Source organism: Schistocerca americana, chromosome 1 (assembly GCF_021461395.2).
Source record: "Schistocerca americana isolate TAMUIC-IGC-003095 chromosome 1, iqSchAmer2.1, whole genome shotgun sequence".
Classification (NCBI taxonomy): Eukaryota; Metazoa; Arthropoda; class Insecta; order Orthoptera; family Acrididae; genus Schistocerca; species Schistocerca americana.
This window is the reverse complement of record NC_060119.1, coordinates 298,236,704-298,251,617: the sequence shown is the minus strand read 5'-3', so window position 1 is coordinate 298,251,617 and position 14,914 is coordinate 298,236,704. Positions and strand designations below refer to the sequence as shown.

The following is a 14,914-nucleotide window of genomic DNA, read 5'->3' as shown; positions in this document are numbered from 1 at the left end:
CTGGTGTGCTTTATGTATGACCAGAATCTCTTTGGGTTTACTGCCATATTTCGAGACAGAATTTCGTTGTGGAAATTATTAAAAGCATCTCGCATTGAAGTATGCGCCATATTTCGAACTTCTGTAAAACTTTGCCAATCTTGGGGATTTTGCGTTCTTTTAAATTTGGCATGCTTTTTTCGTTGCTTCTGCAACAGCGATCTGAGCCGTTTTGTGTACCATGGGGAATCAGTACCATCATTTATTAATTTATGTGGTATATATCTCTCAATTGCTGTCGATACTATCTCTCCGAAAACATTCCACAACTTTTCTACACATGCATAATCAGATCGGAAGGAGTGAAGACTGTCTCTTAGAAAGGCGTTAAGAGCATTTTTATCAGATTGTTTAAATAGATATACTTTGCGTTTCTTTTTGGTGGTTGTAGGTGTTACGGTATTCAGCCTAGCAGCAACTGCCTTGTGGTTGCTAATCCCTGTATTCGTCACAACAGTCACTATTTGTCCAGGATTATTTGTTGCTAAAAGGTCAAGTATGTCTTCGCAACCGTTTACGCTTCGAGTGGGTTCATGAACTAACTGTTCAAAATAATTTTCTGAGAAAGCATTCAGTGCAATTTCGGATGACGTTTTATGCCTACCGCCGGCTTTAAACGTATAATTTTTCCAGCATATCGAGGGTAGATTGAAGTCACCACCGACTATGATTCTATGAGCGGGATACTTATTTGAAATGAGACTCAAGTTTTCTTTGAACTGTTCAGCAACTATATCTTCTGAGTCAGGGGGTCGGTAAAACGATCTAATTAATAGTTTAGTCCGATTGTCAGGTATAACCTCTACCCATACTATTTCATGTGAACTGTTTAGGCCTATTTCAATTTAGCTACAAGGCAAACTACCTCTGACACAATAAATACTCCACCACCAACTGTATTTAATCTATCCTTTCTGAACACTGTTAGATCGTTTGAACAAAATTCGACTGAACTCATTTCCGGCTTTAGCCAGCTCTCTGTACTTACAACTATTTGAGCTTCAGTGCTTTCTATTAGGGCTTGGAGCTCTGGCTCTTTCCCAACACAGCGACGACAGTTTACAATACCAATCTTTTCTACAACTACCTTACTGTGTTTTACCTGCCCATTTTCTGATGGACGCCCCTTCTGTGGTTCCCTGAGACCCGCTAACCTAAAAAAACCTCCCAGTCCCTTCCACACAGTCCCCGCTACCCGTGTAGCCGCCTCCTGTGTGTAGTGGACTCCTGACCTATTGAGCGGAACCCCGAAACCCACCACCCGATGGCGCAAGTCAGGGAATCTGGAGCCCACACGGTCAGAGAAACGCCTGAGCCTCTGATTCAGACCCTCCACTCGGCTCCGCACCAAAGGATTACAGTCGGTTCTACCGACGATGCTGCAGATGGTGAGCTCCGCCTTAATCTCGGAAGCAAGCCTGGTAGTCTTTACCATTTCCGCTAGCCGCCCGTAACCAGACAGAATCTGCTCCGATCCAAAGCGACACACGTCATTGGTACAGACATAAGCCACCATCTGCAGTTGGCTGCACCCTGTACTCTTCATGGCATCCGGAAGCACCCTTTCCACATCCGGAATGACTCCCCCCGGAATGCACACAGAGTGCACACTGGTTTCCCATCCCTACTTGGCAGCCACGTTCCTAAGGGGCCCCATTACGCGCCTAACGTTGGAGCTCCCAAGTACCAGCAAACCCACCCTCTGTGAATGCCCAGACCTTGAGGGCCGAGAAGCTTCCTTTGGAACGGGGTGGACGACTGCATCCGGCTCAGAGACATCGTCAGCCACAGATAACGCCATAAATCTGTTCGTCAAACGAACCGGGGAGACCCTACGATCGGCCCCTCGGAAAGTTTTTCGCTGCCTGCCAGACTTTGGAATGATCTCCCACTCGACCACGGGTGAGGGATCAACCTCAGTGCAGGCAGTACCCGGGGAGGTCACAGCAGTGGACCGATCGGAGGACACGTGGGACGTGCTCGACGTCCCTCGCATCCTCGCGTCCGGTCCCCCACAGTGACGCCCCTTGGCAGCAGCCTCAAGCTGTGTGACGGAAGCCAACGCAGCCTGAAGCTGTGAGTGAACGGTCGCCAGGTCAGCTTGCATCTGTACACAACAATCACAGTTCCTATCCATTACTGCACTGCCCCTGTTTGAAGCTCGTAAAAATATGTAACAAGCGAACGATGTACTCGCCTTAGTAGTAGCAAGAACTAGCGATGCGCTCTCTCTGACGGTCTAACTGACACAGAGGTGTTCTAACCAAACAAATCACGTCTGAATGCATATATAACAACAACTGACCAACACAACATCTCTTGGGGGTGTAACTCATATCCTCATTAATCAACTGCGTAATGTGGTGTGTGGAGAAAGTGTGATGAACTATAATTAGCTTTTAAGTACTGCCTAAACTGATAATTCCCTGCCACATTTAATGTTAACTTATGCATTCCCACTGCATGAAGTCTTCCCGTTTTCCCACCACCATCAAACATCTAACACTGCACACAGAGACGTGTCCGATGTTAATTATGGTTGTGTTTATTCGCATGTGGCCCAAATATATTGTTCTACATGAGAATAAATCGAACGAGAATACTTTCATTAAAATTGACACTTATTATCTGTGGACAGCGCTTCATTAAGCGTCGACATACATTTGTTCACGTCACACATCAGTGGAACAAATAGTGTGGAGCTTAGTATCACACACTAACTCCATCCGAAGAGAGACCGACCGACCGCCGTGTCGTCCTCAGAACATAGGCGTGACTCGATGCAGATATGGAGGGGCATGTGGTGAACGTACCGCTCTCCCGGCCATCAGTTTTCGTGATCGGAGCTGCTACTTTTCAATCAAGTAGAGCCTCAATTGGCCTCAAATGGGCTAAGTGCTGCCCGCTTTCCAAAAGCGCTCGCCAGACCTGGACGGTCGCCTATCCGAGTGCTTTCCAAGCCAGATAGAGCGACAGCGCTTAATTTCGGTGATTTGACGGGAACCTGCGATACCAAGGTGGCAAGGCCGTTGGCAGCTTAGTATCACTACTGACTAGGATACAAATCACCTTGCACAGCGTAACTGGCAGTGTTCCTCGACTGTCTCTACGACATTGTGCCCCAGAGCCTCAGTTCGAAACACCGCAGCCGCCATCATTCCAGTTCATAGCAGATCACTGACAGAAGAAGGATCCGATGCTCTTCTATAATGCATCAAAACGCATCGCAGTGCCTGCACCGGATAGAAGGCTGTAAAGTGCACCAATTGGACCTAGACTTAGAGCAGGACTGTCGTAGGTTGAAAAATTGTAGAACAATCTTTGAAAGTTGAATATATGTGTGCCGTTGAATAAATATCTGTTTTAGACACAGAACAGTAGTCAAGACAGTAGTTGAGCTTATAGGTATGCGTGGCTGATGTTTAGCTGGAAGTCGCACCCGTTTTTATATAGGTACAAATGGCATCTCGATGTTTATTGTTAATATCGTATGTTCGTGACGAAGTGTAGCTACAACAGAGAATTTTCATTCCAAGAATCTTTTCCACTACTCAGTATATTAGGATATCGCTACCAAAATGAGAGAGACCAATTAAAAGTCAGTTGGTTTTACGACTCGATTTTGTGTTGCTTACTGTAGTCCAAAGTTCTGGTCACTTAGTCTCGTACCCTCGTGTTATCAGTCCAGGTGTTTTAAAGCCAGGAAAATCGACAGTTGGTCTAGCTGCGATGATTTCTGGCTCTAGCTTTGTACCTTTAAGTGGCTGTTCCTTAGCTTCACCCAGGCGACACGCGTAGGTTAAGGAATGGTATGTACGAGAACAGCAGGTGGCAGTATGTGCTTCTCCGCTGTGAGATTCTGCCCTAGACTGCGTACTCCCTCGCGGAACACAGCTCCTCTGTGTTGTTGAGTAGCAGCCACGTAAGGAAACCAGACGTCAAACTGCACAACACGATGCGTATCGTAAGTGGATGCATCAAAAATACACCCCTGCAATGGTTACCAGTGCTGAGCCACATTGTCCCATTCCCGCTACGCAGAAATGGCTTCTTGGTCTGTTAACTTAAGAGCATTTAAAGTGACGCAGAACTGGCAGTGCATGAGAACATTTCTCATTTATCGCTGAGAAAGTTGAGGTCCAGGTAGCTGCAATAAGTCTTAGCGGAGCAGTTACTAGACACAGACCTCAACATCATGGTATAGTGGCGTACAGACTGGGTCGCCGACAACTTGACGATTGACTGGCCCAGCTCCGACCATACACAAATTACACCGACTGGCTTCGAACTTCCCCGCAGAGAGTGGAAAGCTCTTAACAGGTTTCGAGCACCACATGGAGACTGCCAGAACTTTCTTTACAAATGGAGAAATTACTCAAGCCCTCAGTGTGACTGGTGCTCTATGTCAGACAAATGGCTGTATTGTGAGTGGCTGCAACATCAGAGCGTACCCAGAACCAAAACAGATCTGTACGAAGTGAAGGATGCTGCAGTTTCCTGGCGGGATGGCTTAGATATTAATACACTCCTGGAAATTGCAATAAGAACACCGTGAATTCATTGTCCCAGGAAGGGGAAACTTTATTGACACATTCCTGGGGTCAGATACATCACATGATCACACTGACAGAACCACAGGCACATAGACACAGGCAACAGAGCGTGCACAATGTCGGCACTAGTACAGTGTATATCCACCTTTCGCAGCAATGCAGGCTGCTATTCCCCCATGGACACGATCGTAGAGATGCTGGATGTAGTCCTGTGGAACGGCTTGCCATGCCATTTCCACCTGGCGCCTCAGTTGGACCAGCGTTCGTGCTGGACGTGCAGACCGCGTGAGACGACGCTTCATCCAGTCCCAAACATGCTCAATGGGGGACAGATCCGGACATCTTGCTGGCCAGGGTAGTTGACTTACACCTTCTAGAGCACGTTGGGTGGCACGGGATACATGCGGACGTGCATTGTCCTGTTGGAACAGCAAGTTCCCTTGCCGGTCTAGGAATGGTAGAACGATGGGTTCGACGACGGTTTGGATGTACCGTGCACTATTCAGTGTCCCCTCGACGATCACCAGTGGTGTACGGCCAGTGTAGGAGATCGCTCCCCACACCATGATGCCGGGTGTTGGCCCTGTGTGCCTCGGTCGTATGCAGTCCTGATTGTGGCGCTCACCTGCACGGCGCCAAACACGCATACGACCATCATTGGCACCAAGGCAGAAGCGACTCTCATCGCTGAAGACGACACGTCTCCATTCGTCCCTCCATTCACGCCTGTCGCGACACCACTGGAGGCGGGCTGCACGATGTTGGGGCGTGAGCGGAAGACGGCCTAACGGTGTGCGGGACCGTAGCCCAGCTTCATGGAGACGGTTGCGAATGGTCCTCGCCGATACCCCAGGAGCAACAGTGTCCCTAATTTGCTGGGAAGTGGCGGTGCGGTCCCCTACGGCACTGCGTAGGGACCTACGGTCTTGGCGTGCATCCGTGCATCGCTACGGTCCGGTCCCAGGTCGACGGGCACGTGCACCTTCCGCCGACCACTGGCGACAACATCGATGTACTGTGGAGACCTCACGCCTCACGTGTTGAGCAATTCGGCGGTACGTCCACCCGGCCTCCCGCATGCCCACTATACGCCCTCGCTCAAAGTCCGTCAACTGCACATACGGTTCACGTCCACGCTGTCGCGGCATGCTACCAGTGTTAAAGACTGCGATGGAGCTCCGTATGCCACGGCAAACTGGCTGACACTGACGGCGGCGGTGCACAAATGCTGCGCAGCTAGCGCCATTCGACGGCCAACACCGCGGTTCCTGGTGTGTCCGCTGTGCCGTGCGTGTGATCATTTCTTGTACAGCCCTCTCGCAGTGTCCGGAGCAAGTATGGTGGGTCTGACACACCGGTGTCAATGTGTTCTTTTTTCCATTTCCAGGAGTGTATATAACGACACTGATATAACCGATCGCGGAATTGGGAGGCAAACACTGTCGTTTACTAGTGGCAAGGCGTCATGAGCAGATGAGATAGCTGTAAGATTCTGCAAAGATTAAGTTAAAGAACTGGCTCCCCTTCTAGCAGCAATTTATCGTACTCTTAGATCGCCGGAACAACGAAGGTTATCTAGCGAGTGAAAAAAAAGCATAGATTATTCCCACTTTGAAGAAGGGTCGTAGGACAGATGCACACTATTATAGAACTATTTAGTTGGCGTCAATCTGTTGTAGAATTGTGGAATATGTTTTATGCTCATGGTTTATGACGTTTTCGGACAATAAAAATTATAAAAGTGAATATGGATTTCGCAAACAGAAATCTCTTCCATGAGATCCATAGAGCAATAGACGTCGTCGCTCAGGTTAATACCATGTTCCACGACTTCGGGAAGGTTTTTGGCAGTGTCACGCACTATCATTTACCGAAAAAAGAACGAACGTATGGAGTATCTAACCAGATTTGCGACTGGAAAATTGGATATGTATGGTACGTTCTATAGGACCAAACTGCTGAGATCATCGGTCCCCAAACTTACACACTACTTAATCTAGCTTAAACTAACTTACGCTAACGACAACACACACATCCATGCCAGAGGGAGGACTCGAACCTCCGCCGGGGGGAGCCGCGCGAACCGTGACAAGGCCCTTAGATCGCACGGCTACTCCGCGCGACTTTGCGACTGAATTGAAGACTTGCTTGTGGACAGAACTCGACACATCGCTATTAATGGAACAAAATCGACAAATGTAAAAATAATTTCCGGATTAACCGAAAGAAGTTTGACAAGACCGTTATAGTTTACAATGTATATAAATGATCTAATAGAAAGTGTCGAACGTTCTTTAAGACTGTTCACAGATAATGCGATTGTCTATAAGAAAGTGGTAACGCCAGAAGACAGTAACGAAAAAAAAGAACGACCTGCATAGGACTGATGGATGGCGCAGGCTCTGGCAGTTGACCCTGAACATAGATAAATGTAACATATTGCGCATACATAAGAAAAGAAAGCCAGTGGTTTACAACTACACTTTTAATGCTAAACTACAGGGAGCAGTATCTACCATAAAATATCTAGGAGTAACTATCCACAGCGACCTTAAGGGAAATGACAACAAGAACAAATAGTAAGAAAATCAGATGTCAGACTGAGATTCATAGGGAGAATCTTATCCTCGAAGGAAGTGGCTTATGTGGAGCTTGTGCGAGCGATTCTTGATGATGATGATGATGTAGTTTGGTTTGTGGGGGGTCAACTGCGCTGTTTTCAGCGGCCGTACAAATTCCCAACCTTTGCCCTGTCCAATATCGCCACTTTCATGAGTGGTGATGAAATGATGAGGACAACACAAACACCCAGTCATCTCGAGGCAGGTGAAATCCCTGACCCCGGCGGGAATCGAACCTGGGACCCCGTGCTCGGGAAGCGAGAACGCGATCGCGAGACCACAAGCTGCGGACTGAGATTCTTGAGTATTGTTCATCAATATGGGATCCTTATCAGACAGGCCTGATAGAAGAGGTAGAGAAGATCCAACGAAGAGCGCGCGTTTCATCACAGGACCGCTTTGTCGGCTGGCTCTGAGCACTATGGGACTTAACTTCTGAGGTCACCAATCCCCTAGAACTTAGAACTACTTAAACCTAACTAACCTATCACACACATCCACGCCCGAGGCAGGATTCGAACCTGCGACCGTAGCGGTCACGCGGTTCCAGACTGTAGCGCCTAGAACCGCTCGGCCACCCTGGCCGGCCGTTTTGTCGGGACGAGAGCGTTACCGACATTTTATCAAACTCCATTGACAGACGCTCTAAGAGACGCGTTGTGCATCACAGTGAGATTTACTAATGAAAATTTGAGAAAGCACCTCCTCCCGCGTACATCTCACGTAATGACCAAGGCGAGAAATACGAGAAATTAGAGCCGATAGAGAGCATTGCCAACAATCACTGTTCCTACGCCCCATTCGCTTGTGAAAAAAGGGAGAGGACATCAGTTAGTGGTATGTTAAGTACCCTCAGTCACCCATCACGAGTTGGCTTGCGGAGATTGATGTAGATGTAGATTACACATGCTGCCCATGTTCCTCAATCCACTCAACTTCATTTGTATAAATTTAGTACCCTTTTCATTGTTTTTTATTACTTATCTTATTGTTCATTTTAATGTTCTTTTTATAGCTAACTTTAATGTTCATTAACTGCTTATCTTAATTCACACTTTATTGGTCTTCTTATTGGCTCTTGTGACAGCCTATTTTTACTGGTCATAGTCTATTGCATCACACACGTTGCTGTTAATTTCACTGGATATTTCATATTTGTCTTACAAGTAATGTACAGAAAACTCGATGTACTTATTTTCTTAGCCCCTCAGGTTATATAATGTAAACGTCCAATATACCATATACGTACAAGTGTTTGTGCCAAACGATAAAGAAATAAAATAAAATCTTGTATCAAGCAGCAGATGATTTCTGATTGAGTGACATTAGTGTGCGATGCAAAAGGGGTTAGACAGACAGAGAGGTCACCTCTTTTTCTGCAGCGGCTGGACTCCGGCGGCGAGCAGCGCCTTGTACTGTTCGGAGCGGACGAAGCGCGGGTAGCAGTCCTTCTTGAGCAGCAGCGTGTACACGTGCTCCGCCGCGGAGTCGAAAGTGAAGCGCGTGGGCGTTCGCAGCTCCTGGTGCACCTTCTCCATCGTCTTGCCGTCGATGTTGATCTCGCATGGCGCCCCCGGGGCCAGGAACTCGCTGAAATGTACAGCAAGTCTGGTTCGGCACACATCGATGAAGCGTTTTCGCTGTACGTTTGTGTATGTGTGTGTGTGTGTGTGTGTGTGTGTGTGTGTGTGTGTGTGTGTGTGTGTGTGTGTCTTGACAAGCCTGAGTTGTACACACGTACACCATTTGGACAATGCTGATTAATTTATCGCGTGCAAAGTATTTTACTGATAAACAAAAAGAAAGAAATGTTAGAGTATTTGTCAGCCTGAATGCTCTCTCAAGTAATACAATACTGGTGGGGAGTATACTATATTGCAACAGAAATTTCCATCCCCTCTGTTTAAAAAGCTATCTCATATCTCCGAGTGCGTAAGCTTATCCAAGGTCAGGAAAAATTATGAATGAAATATGCTTTTCACATCACAGTATTGCAATTTTTAGCGGGGTTTCCATATGTCATATATTAGTTTAACATTGTTTCGATTTCTGCTGGTGATCTTATCTGTGACGCAGCAAATACAGTCGTAAACTCTATTGAAAACTGGAAATTAAGGTCTACAGTCGCAAATATATTACTCAGGTAAATGAAAGGGTACCCCACCACATACGTTCTAAACTGCATGGTGGTGGGAAGATATACAATCAATGGAAAGGTACTGACTTAAAAAGGACGCATAAACCTTAATCGTGTAATCCGGGACACTTTGGTGTAGCTAACTCATTTACGAAGAGAAGAAAGTTTGTAACACAGACAGATTCTGTAAGATGAAGATAATGACGCTCGTAACATCCCCCCTTACCTCCTTTCATATTAATTTTCGGCAGTGGAAATTGTTAACATAAAGACCGCTCTTAGAGCCAAATAGACTGCAGAAAAAAATAAAGCGTTACTAATTTGAAAAAGCGTCACTTTTCCCTATTGCAACGCGGAGGTGTGAAATATGACTCAAAAGTGCCTAAAAACGTCTTCTGTAATAATGCAAAAGCGTGGTACCGTGCGGCGTTATCCTCGGATTGGGCGACACTTCAAACAACAAGATGTTCACATACGCGAAAAAGAAGGTCAGAGCTTAGAAGTTCATGGCAGATTTAAGATGAGTTAATGACGTCATATTCGCACCAAATTTCACCATTGTTCTGCACAACGCCAACGTGGACGGTTAAGTGATAGGAAGGTCGTCACACTCGCTGTTACCCACATCTCACCCCTACTTTTGAAGCCTCAGGGAGTGGCATAAAGGGCGTCTGTGAAACCACCTCTTCACTTGGAGCGTTATCTTACACATATTTCGCCGTCTAAAACGACAGTTTACAGTGCAATGTTCAACAGAGCGAAATTATTGACAATCTTTGACACTACTGAGAGTCTCTGTACGATTCAATCCTTCTCTAAGTACATTATGGGGTTGCAACTAAGTCCAATGTGAGGGAGAGTAGCATGGCCGCAATTTTGCTCTATTATAGAATATGGAAACAGTAGATACCGTTAAAAACCATGCGACGAAGTTTAAATGTGATCCGAAGCAGGAAAGGGTGTTTACGCTTTTTCAGTCCTCCTGTGGCATGATACTTGGCGGGAGGGGGTGGGGTGGGGGGGCGGATGCGACATCGTGAATCAAATGGCAAAGTGTCAGTCTAATACCCGCCCTCCTCCCTATTTCAGCAACACCCTCTGTGCCAACGGCATACCTTTGTTGACGACTTTGAAAAGATAACTGTACATAGATAACCCCCTTGACCGACTGCAGACAGACAGCCCCTTCAACACCCCTCAGATCCCGCACGCCTGCAAGCAAGCATTAGAGCAGCATTTGAGCGTCACTAAGCAGACAAGAAATGGTCAGTCTTCCTGCTCCACTGAGTCTGCTACAATTTTTAGTACGTACTTTACCTGAAGTTAAGATCATTTCTGCTCATTATTTCACCGCATAATCTAAACTAAAATTTAATGCGCTTCTTACGTCTCCTGTTTTCTCCATGAAAAAGTTTTAGACGCAAATTGTGAATAATATCAGTTGGGCTTAATGTCTTTTGGTTTGCTTTTCCAATCAACGTTACAAAATTATTTTGCCTTGCACCATTAAAATATACTGGTAATACAGGTCGTGTCAAGTTGCTCTTGATTCTCATCGTATCAACACCAGGTTATCAAGTATATCGACTATACACCCTACGAACCCTTATTCTTATTGTAATTATGGAAGAAAGCAGTACGCAACACGCTACAGTTATTTCCTCCACTTTCCGTGTCCAAATCTTGGGCTGAAATATGTTACAAATGTTGTAGGAATGTTTCTCAGGTGAGATGTTGGATGACATTGTGAAATTTTTACAATATTTCATCGGCAGAACTGATGGACATCTTCAGATGCGACGAACACACAGCTCAGCCAAGACTAAAGCCTCCTATTTGTGTCAAACTAAGTAAGAAACGCACAGGCGTGAAGGTGAGAAATTCGATGACCAACAACCAAGATTTTCCAGTCGGTAGCAGCAGGGACAGCTATGCCCCCTGTAGGACAATGAACCAAGGACTTCACCGCAAGCGCATTCTCTGCCGTTCCTACTGTGGTGCTGCTTTTAGCCGTGCCAGCGCCTTCTCTCTGGAGCCGCATGCCGAAATACGCCTCTGCAATGGCGTGTGACCATCCTCGCCGACGTCATCTGAATATTAAAGTTGCCAAGGAAGTGTAATCCGTTGGAAGACCAATAGTTTCCTTTGTGATCGCTGTGACTCAAATATTTGCAGCGGTGGATTCAAGACGTGTTTATTGGAATCCATATCTCTGTTACAAGATTCGTCGAGCTCCGAATTTTCACCACTGCTTTAATTATGCTGTCACAGTGCGAAGAAGTCGACGACAGAATTTTAATACCTTTTGTGGTGTCACCGCCAGACACCACACTTGCTAGGTGGTAGCCTTTAAATCGGCCGCGGTCCGGTAGTATACGTCGGACCCGCGTGTCGCCACTATCAGTGATTGCAGACCGAGCGCCGCCACACGGCAGGCTAGACAGACTTCCTAGCACTCGACCCAGTTGTACAGCAGACTTTGCTAGCGATGGTTCACTGACAAATTACGCTCTCATTTGCCGAGACGATTGTTAGCATAGCCTTCAGCTACGTCATTTGCTACGACCTAGCAAGGCGCCATTATCATTTGCTATTTATCTTGTGATGCATGTACCGTCAGACCGATGTTCACCAATTATGGATTAAAGTTAAGTATTCCAACAGATACGTACTATTTTTGCTAGTCTCATATCACTGACCTGTTCCAGACCTCACGCCAGCCTGCGTGAGCTTAAACGCGTGCCTTTCGGCTACCCGTCACTGTGGATTGGCTGTCTTGCCAGTCCACAACACCTTTGTGTTCCATAGCTCGGCCACCACAGATTTCTCTCGTTGGTCCAGTCGTGTGTGTCGATCATTTGCAGCCTTTGTCCTACACGACGCAACAAGTTTGTTCGATGTATGACTTTCCGCAGCTACGAGGAATCGTATAGATACCGGATCTTCTCAACCAACATTGTCCTTCATCGAGCCTTGAAGAGATACAAATTTCCTTGGCGAACGGAAGTCGCATTTAACTTTATGTTTCTTCAGCAATCTTCCTCTTCTGGAGGAAACACCGCCGACCTGTGGCAAACGATCATTCCTCTTTGTTCTACACTTTCATTTACCGTCGCAGATTTTTTGACGTCGCAGATTTTTTGACATGCTCCAAGTGTAAGGAAGGACGAATCTCCCGTCCGGGATATCCACTTTGCTGGGTACAGTACGAAGGTGGCGAAGCTCACTGAGTAAGTTCGTCCTCTGTGGACCAACGGCAGAAGCACGCTACGGTTGCGAAGGATAGTGATGGTCTGTAACTATAAATTTGTGTGCGTTGGTTTATGCCTTTCGAAATACAGCGAGACTCAAGAGACCACCCTGATTTCTTTGCAGCAACGCGTCCAGGAAATGTAGTTCGCCGTTTTTCTCAATGTCCATTCTCAGTTTCATGTTAGAATGAAGAAAACTTAGCCATTGTAGAAATACGTCCAGCGATGCAGTGCAGTGTGGCCAGATTCCTAAGGTGTCATCCACCTGTCGCCAAAAGCATGTGCCGACTGGAGTGCTCTCTCTTTGAAATCTTCCACAAAAAGATTAGTCATAATGGGTCACAAGGGACTATGATTTGCAGCCCACAGTAATAACTGCCAGCTTTGCGCTTCCGCTGAGGTCCTTAGTTCCCCGTCCGACAGATGGCGTATCTGTACTTCCCGTTACTGTTCAGATGATCTTCGCCACTGTCCACCGACTTTGGCTTCTTCACACCTGTATACTTCCCACTTAGAATTAGGCTAGCATAAAAGAAGGCTTTTAGTCATATATTAGCAGTGGTTCCATAACACCTAAAGATGTCCTTTAGACGCACTGATGCATTGTTGCTTGCGCAGTTCACAATGACATCCGACACCCTCAAGCAACCAACTTGTTAAAAATATTTCTAATGACGATATCACTGCTTAGAAATAATTGGCCTAGATAAATTAGAATTGCATGACGTCACATCAGAAGATAATAATAACAAATTTTTATCCGAAATTTATTTACCAAACAGACATTTAATATCGTGGGCTGCTGACAATTTGACAATAAAACTTACTCAAATATCTCCTTTACTTTGCGATGAATCTGTGATTGCGCGCTCCTCCTTAGGTCGTTGACGGCCATCCAGAACCGGATATTCTCGTGGCTGTATTCCTTGCGCAAATAGTTGGTAAACTCCTGTAAACCTGAGAAACAGTGCAGTGTCAAATTAATGTAGTTCGGCAGATTACATAGCAAGGTAATGCTGATAATAAAGGGAACAGCAGCTTTCAAACAAACAAATTTTCTATTCTTGAATATGTACTTATATGTATTAGGATACGAGTTCTGAGGTTTCCACAAAATAGTGACCACCTGTTCAGCAACACGTTGGTTCACCTTTGGAACACAATACAGTAGCGATTCTGCGTTTCATGGATTAGAGAAGTCATTTGTCGCTTTCTGGAGGTATGTGACACCAGATCTACGCATAGCTCACGCAATTCTCTTAAACCACAGACTGATGGTTTGCGGGCAAGGAGCTGGCGCCCGATATCGTCCTAGGCGTGTTCTACCGAGTTCAGATCAGGCGAACTCGATGGCTACGACATCAACATTTCACTTATCGTGCTCCTGAAACCGCTGTAGCACAATCCTGGCCCTGTGACAAAGACAGTTATCTCGCTGGAAGTTGCCACAGCGATTGAAAGAGAAGACGAGCATGTAGGGATACACGTGGTCCGCAGTAATGTACACGTAGTCCACAACTGCCGCGGCGCCAGCGAGTACTACCACAGATGACATGGACGCCCAGTTGAATTTACTCCATTGCATAATATTGCTCTCACCGGCCGGCTTCCGCGGCCTTGCGCACGAATTGAACAACATCCTCTTGGATGACTTCCATTGATCCACGATACAATCTCAATTATTCCATTACCCAACGCCGTTTGCGAGATGCTCCTTCCCAGGCGCCGGGCCTGACAAAGACGCTTGGTAAGTGGATTTCCCCATTTATTGCTCGTATCGGTGCTGGAATGATACTCCAACGTCTTGGTGTCTGTTTCTTAGAAGCACCTCAGAGCTTTGCCAGTCAGCCTTCTAGTATAGGATGTATGCCTGTTGGGTGTAATCTGGTATAGCCTAATTTGTCATCGAGAAGTACAGGCAGAACACAGGAGTCCGTTGTATGGAGCATCATCATGACTTTTGTGCGTATGATACGGAATAAGTAGTGATTTTACACTAGTGGGACACGATATCCGCATAAACTGCCAGTTTAAATCACAGTTGCAGGTCTTCGCCCACAATGAATGTAATGAATTGAAGCATAACGGTTTTAAAATATAACTCAGTTTATTTACCTATTTACGTGATGCTCAACGGACCGAACTGTCTTGTAAAACTACGATGCGTAATACAGTGAATTCCTGTGTTCTATATCTGTATCTACATCTACATACATACTCACCAATCCACCATACGGTGCGTGGCGGAGGGTACCTCGTACCTCAACTAGCATCTTCTCTCCCTGTTCCACTCCCAAACAGAACGAGGGAAAA

At 46.2% G+C, this 14,914-nt stretch overlaps 1 protein-coding gene across 1 annotated transcript in view; it reads right to left on the bottom strand.

Moving 5' to 3' along the window:
• LOC124545111 (regulator of G-protein signaling 11) overlaps positions 1-14,914 on the bottom strand; it is a gene marked incomplete at its 3' end in the record, with an annotated part of 217,014 nt that overhangs the window by 64,018 nt on the left and 138,082 nt on the right. Inside the window, exons 9-10 of the mRNA XM_047123966.1 lie at positions 13,429-13,558; positions 8,582-8,803 (exon numbers count right to left, since the gene is read on the bottom strand). Of these exons, the coding sequence (XP_046979922.1) occupies positions 8,582-8,803; positions 13,429-13,558 (352 nt within the window). The remainder of the gene's footprint in view (positions 1-8,581; positions 8,804-13,428; positions 13,559-14,914) is intronic.